At 50.8% G+C, this 6010-nt stretch overlaps 1 protein-coding gene across 1 annotated transcript; it reads right to left on the reverse strand.

Annotated features, from left to right (window-relative positions):
* Positions 1-346: 346 nt before the first annotated feature.
* On the reverse strand, positions 347-3296 carry MRPS24 (mitochondrial ribosomal protein S24). Its single transcript, XM_036327124.1, has 4 exons — positions 3139-3296; positions 2991-3059; positions 2613-2724; positions 347-778 (listed from the first exon to the last, which is right to left on the reverse strand). The coding sequence occupies exons 1-4, from the start codon at positions 3175-3177 to the stop codon at positions 495-497; spliced, it is 504 nt and encodes a 167-aa protein (XP_036183017.1). The 5' UTR covers positions 3178-3296; the 3' UTR covers positions 347-494.
* Positions 3297-6010: the final 2714 nt, after the last annotated feature.

The following is a 6010-nucleotide window of genomic DNA, read 5'->3' on the forward strand; positions in this document are numbered from 1 at the left end:
AGGATGTGGATGAACCTGGAGGACATTATGGTAGTGAAATAAGCCAGACTCAGAATGACAAATACTGTATGATCCCACTTTTGTATGGAATCAACAATAATTGAAATAGAAGCAGGGTAGAACAGTGGTTACTAGGGGCTGGGATACGGGGAAATACTGTTAGTTTAGTTATGCAAGATGGATAAGTACTGGAGATCTAGGGTACCACCATGTGACGTTACCTTTATCACATGCTTGAAATTTACTGAGCGCACCGTAAGTGGCAGCCTTCCTGGGACCCCCGAGCACCTAACAGAAACCCCATTGAGTCCTTTTACCTAAAGAGTAAAGACAGAACAAGAGGCCAGACAACATGGACAGTCCATTTATTCAACAGCAGCTTTGAAAGTGAGGTCTGTGGGCTCTGAAGGGATGAGTTTCCCAACTTCTACTTCACCCCTTTTCCCACACGTTTCTGTCCTCTGCAGGCTATAGCTTGACACGAGAGGCATGTCCTAGATGTACTTGTACACAACCTTTGAGGGCACAGTTTGGAGGTGCACCCGCACAGGGCACTTGTAGAAGTAGGACAGCAGAGTCTCACTATAGCCCACGAGGAAGTAGAACTTGTGCGCTGGCAGCTGCCTCAGCACCAGAGCACAGATCTCCACCTGGTTAGCTCGGCGCTTCAGGACAAGCTGGTCCGCCAGGCAGCCGGGGAAGGTGCCCAGCATAAACTTGCGAAGAAAAACATCCTCCACTGTTCGCTCTGCAGCATGGTCCTCCCCATCCAGGTTACCTGAAGAGAGAAGGCACCACAGAATCAGCAAAGCTCCAAAAGCAAAGGGCACCCAATTCTACCAACCCTGCCCTTTATCTTTTCTTCAATAAGTGGAATAAGAATAACACTTTAAAGTTCCAAGTACATTATTTCACTAGACTCCCAAACTAGGTACCATCACTATCCTTATTTTACAAAAGGAAAGAATGAGGCCTTAGCCATGATATAAAACTCAGATGATCGATCCATCTACTCCCTTTCCCACTCTTTCTTGACTGCCTTAGAGCACTGGTCATCGGACAGGCCAGAGATGAGGCCACCAACTCCTTCTGAGGTTTGGACATGAGCTCTCTCACAAGCCAGGGTCATGGCCTACACCCAGTGGATTCTCATGGCTGCAACCCCTACACCTCTCACAACATCCACTGAATCTCCACACCCACCTACAGACTTTGGAACCAGACCCTGGAAAGGGTGGGGGGACAAGAACCTTGAAATAACTTCTCTAGGTAGATGCATCGTAAACATCCAAGTTGAAAACCCTCATACTACACAAAATACAGTTGATTATCATTAATTTACAGTAGTTCCGTTCTATAAAGTCACCATGATCTATGAATTAGCAAAAACTAAACCATAGCTCCTAGGGAAATGCAGGGTTAGGCTCTGCAAGCGTTCGGTTCCATTTTTCTGTCAACAGATCAATATATAACCTTGGTTTCTGTGTTTCTACTTAAAGGTATCTCCTGCATTAAATGGGCTGATTAACACTGAACTCTCCCAAACACACTATAGCTCAGGCCTGAAGAAATCTACTCAGACAGGCACCCGCTCTCTGGAAAGTATATCACAGCCTTGAGCTCGGCATCACTGGCTCTTTTAAGGCAGCAAAGTCACCAACAAAACGCACAAAACTGTGAAAACATGGCAGTAATAAACCTCGAAAAGGACACGTTTACTGTAGGAAAACTCAAACAAAAGGGCAGAGCCAGGAAGGAGGCTTGACTTGCGGTGGTGAACAGACAACACAATATACAGCTGATGTATCCTAGAATTGTACACCCAAAACCTATATAATTTTATTAACCAATGTTTCCCCAATAAATTCAATAAGATGTTTTTTAAAAATAAATAAATGTGAATAATTAAATTTAAAAAAAGAGGGCAGAGCCCAGCCAGCATGGCTCAGTGGTTGAGCACCGACCTATGAACAGAGGGTCACAGTTCAATTCCCGGTCAAGGCACAGGCCCGGGTGGCGGGCTCAGGCATCGGTGTGGGGTGTGCACGAGGCAGCCGATCCATGATTCTCTCTCGTCACTGACGTTTCTATCTCTCCCTCTCCCTTCCTCTCTAAAATCAGTAAAAATATATTTTTTAAAAAGAGGGCAGAGCCCTGTTCAACCTCAGCTGGGAAGGTGCCCATGTCTGAGAATGATTGAGAAAGAGTCGAGAATAGGCAAATTCAAACACAGAATGAAGAAAATCTGTGGGAAATGGCGTTCTTTACGGCACCCTGTCCCGCGAGTCCAGGTTGATCTAAGGGGTTTCACTCCTTTCGCGGACTCTGAGCCACTCTGCGTCTCCGTCCATCACAGCTGACCGAGAGCAAAGCTTGAAAACTGTTTGTCTCCTCTCCGCCCACAACTTCTGCGGGGGCTCGATGCGGGCCTTGCACCTCCTGTACCCCTGTCAAGTACATTTCAACGTTCCGGGTCCAGTCTCGGCTCTGCTTCCGACTCCGGCACCGATTACTGGTTGGAACAGACCTCGACAGAGCTCGTCTCGCGCCTGACAGTCACGACTGAGAACGCCTTCGCGGGGCCGGGGTCGCATCGCCCGCCTCCAGCTCACCTGTGTGCAGCGACAGCCAGCCCTTGCGGTGGGCGATGTAGTGAGGCGCGTGCGCCTCCTCGTAGGTCACGGGCTTGTCCCCTTTGCCCACTCGGACCCGGGCCGCCCGGTTCTAGGAGCAAAGAGCGGCCTAAGTGCGTGCGCAGGACCCGGGCTGAGAACGGGCCCGGCCCCACACCTATCTCCACCCCCAACCCCCGCGGCCCCTCGCCCCGGCCCCTCGCCTCTCCACCCCCAACCCCCGCGGCCCCTCGCCCCGGCCCCTCGCCTCTCCCCACCCGCCCCCGCGACCCCTCGCCCCGGCCCCTCGCTCCTCCCCACCCCGCCTTCGCGGCCTCTCGTCGCCCACGCCCCTGCCCCTCGCTCCGGTCGGCTCACCTTGGCACAGACCGCGGAGACATGCAGGGCGCGCCAGGCACACGGCAGCGCTCGGCTCCAGGACAGCACCTGTGTGTGCCGAGCGAAGAGCGTGAGACCGGAACTAGGGCACCCCTCCGCCCGCCGGGCCCGCCTGGTCGCCACTCACCCGCGGCCCGAGCCCCCTGCTGCACACGGGCGCCGCCATCTTGAGCTGACCGCAGCCTGTGACGTAACACCGCGCCGCGGAGCAAAGGTCGGCGCCGGGAGGCCAACCCGCGGACGGGACCAAATTGAAGCCCGCGCGGGTGTAGCAGTCTCTTGGCCGGGGCGGGGCCTCTCGACCTGGGGCGGGGCCCCTCGGCTGGGGCGGGGCCTCTAAGAGAGGGAGGGGCCTCTCAGCTGGGGCGGGGCCTCTCGGCCGGGGCGGGGCCTCTCGACCTGGGGCGGGGCCTCTAGGCCGGGGCGGGGCCTCTCGGCCGGGGCGGGGCCTCTAGGCCGGGGCGGGGCCTCTCGACCTGGGGCGGGGCCTCTCGGCCGGGGCTGGACCGGTGACGCTAGTTTCCGTACCTCTCTCCCGCCACCGCTGGAGTTTGCATCGCGGTTCCGGCCCGGCCCGGAGGTCTGAGGATGCAGAGCGTGAGGTTCCCCGCCCCCCGGCTCCGCCCCGAGAGCGCGCCGTACCTGAGGACAATAGCGTGGCTCCGCGCCGCCCCGCCCCGACCTCCCCTTGAAGCGTTTCGCAGGTTCTACAAATTAGGCTACTTGACTTGTCTCCAAATATTCCCCGCACAATGTGGATTATATTTATTACATTAAAGTCCTCACGATACATAAAGACAAGATCACAAAAACTGTCAACAAGATGCCATTTTTGTAAGAAAATATCATAGACCTACGTACACAGTAAGAACATAGCAGCCTATTTCAAATATTAGCAGTTTATCTTTGGTAAGTATGATCACGTGTAATTTATTTTGGTTTATATGTATTTTCTATAATTAACACATATTTCTTTTATGTTTCTGAAAACTTTTAAATTTATTTTTTTATTTTTCAAATACAGTTTATTTTCAGTAATGTTTTCTTTTCTTTTCTTTTTTTAAATATATTTTATTGATTTTTTACAGAGAGGAAGGGAGAGAGATAGTTAGAAACATCGATGAGAGAGAAACATCAGCTGCCTCCTGCACATCTCCTACTGGGGATATGCCCGCAACCCGGGTACATGCCCTTGACCGGAATCGAACCTGGGACCTTTCAGTCCGCTGGCCGACGCTCTATCCACTGAGCCAAACCGGTTTCGGCTTCAGTAATATTTTCAAATAATATTCTTTGGGGCTTCTAGCGTCTGCTCTTGGGGGATGAGGAGAACCATGGGGATCTCCCTGGGGTCTGGGGTACTCAGACCAGAGCATTACTGCTGTGATTGCTCTCTGGTTACTGATGTCACAGGGGAGAGGAACAACACTGTACGTCTTCTTTCAGAACTCAGCACAGGAATGGGAAAAACCTAGGCTCTAGGTGGAGTTGGGCCCTGGTATAACAATCTGTGTACACTCGTGCCTCAGTTCCATTATCTATAAAATGGGTTAATTGATAGTCCTACCTCATAGAGCTGTCAGAATAAATAGTTGTCATTGTTTCTGTTGACTCATGTGGGATCGCTAGCATTTGGCCTGTTTTTTTGTTTGTTTGTTTTTTACCTACATCATCCAACCTTAGGCTTCTGTGGTTCCCATGGGAGGGAGAACAAGACTACCCTTTATGTGGAAGGGAAATGGAGGCAAAGGTGGAGGGTAAGTTGCCTAAGATCACACTGGGGAAGAGGAAAAGGGACCAAGTCTGTTCACTCTCCATGACCAATATTCTGCTGGCCACTTGAAGCTGGGTCCTCAAAAAAAAATTTTTTTTTAATGAAAGAACAGTGTCTTTCATGCCCACTTCACTAGAACTGTTTTATTTCTAATTTTTTTAACTGTGGTCTCCAACTGTTCCGCATGTTGGATAAGAGGGCAAAACAGGGATGAGATGGTCTCCAAGCACAATACCTCCTGATTATAAGAACGTTTAACCCTTCCTGGAGGACCCTTTTAAACTGATACTATTTTATTTTCAACAAAGTTTGACCACTTTATAACTTGACTAGAGGCCTAGTGCACAAAACTTTGTGCACTGGGGGGTGGGGGGGTCCCTCAGCCCGGCCTGTGCCCTCTCGCAGTCTGGGACCCCTCGGGGGATGTCCACCTGCTGGCTTAGGCCTGCTCCACGGGGTTTTGAGCCTAAGCTGGCAGTCAGACATCCCTCTGGCAGCCCAGAAGCCCTTGGGGGATGTCCACTTGCCAGCGGGGAGCAGGCCTAAGCTGCAGTCGGACATTCTTAGCACTGCTGAGGAGGCGGGAGAGGCTCCCACCACTACCTCCGTACTGGCAGCCATCAGTCTGGCTTGTGGCTGAGCAGAGCTCCCCATGTGGGAGCACACTGACCATCAGGGAGCTGCCCCCTGGTGGTCAGTGTGTGTCGTAGTGACCAGTCATTCCCAGTCGTTCTGCTGTTAGGGTCAATTTGCATATTACCCTTTTATTATATAGGATTAGTGACCTGGTGCATGAATTCAAGTACATTGAAAGGAAATTACTTAGAAGAAATATTTTAATATTGCTATTCGCCCTTCCTCTATAATAGAATTGTCAACCAAATTCACGATCAACAATGACAGATCGAAACACACGCATGCAATTGGTGCCAGCGAGAGCTTTATATGTATCACACATGGGTGAGTCAACTTAGCCTTTTATAGATATAGAATAAACTTGCTTAATTAGACCCGCTTTCTGATGTAGCTAAACTTTTTCCAGCCCAGTGAAACATCCCAACTTCTCTTTCAGGTAATTGTCAGCAACACAGCAGTAAATATGAACATGAAGCAGATAATTATTGTAGATCACGCAGGGAGAACAAAGGGTGAAATATTTAACTGCAGCTGTGTTTGACTATATTCTGCGAAGTGAGAAAACCTAAAGTCATTTTCAAGGTCCACC

Source organism: Myotis myotis, unplaced genomic scaffold (genome assembly GCF_014108235.1).
Source record: "Myotis myotis isolate mMyoMyo1 unplaced genomic scaffold, mMyoMyo1.p scaffold_m19_p_11, whole genome shotgun sequence".
Lineage (NCBI taxonomy): Eukaryota > Metazoa > Chordata > Mammalia > Chiroptera > Vespertilionidae > Myotis > Myotis myotis.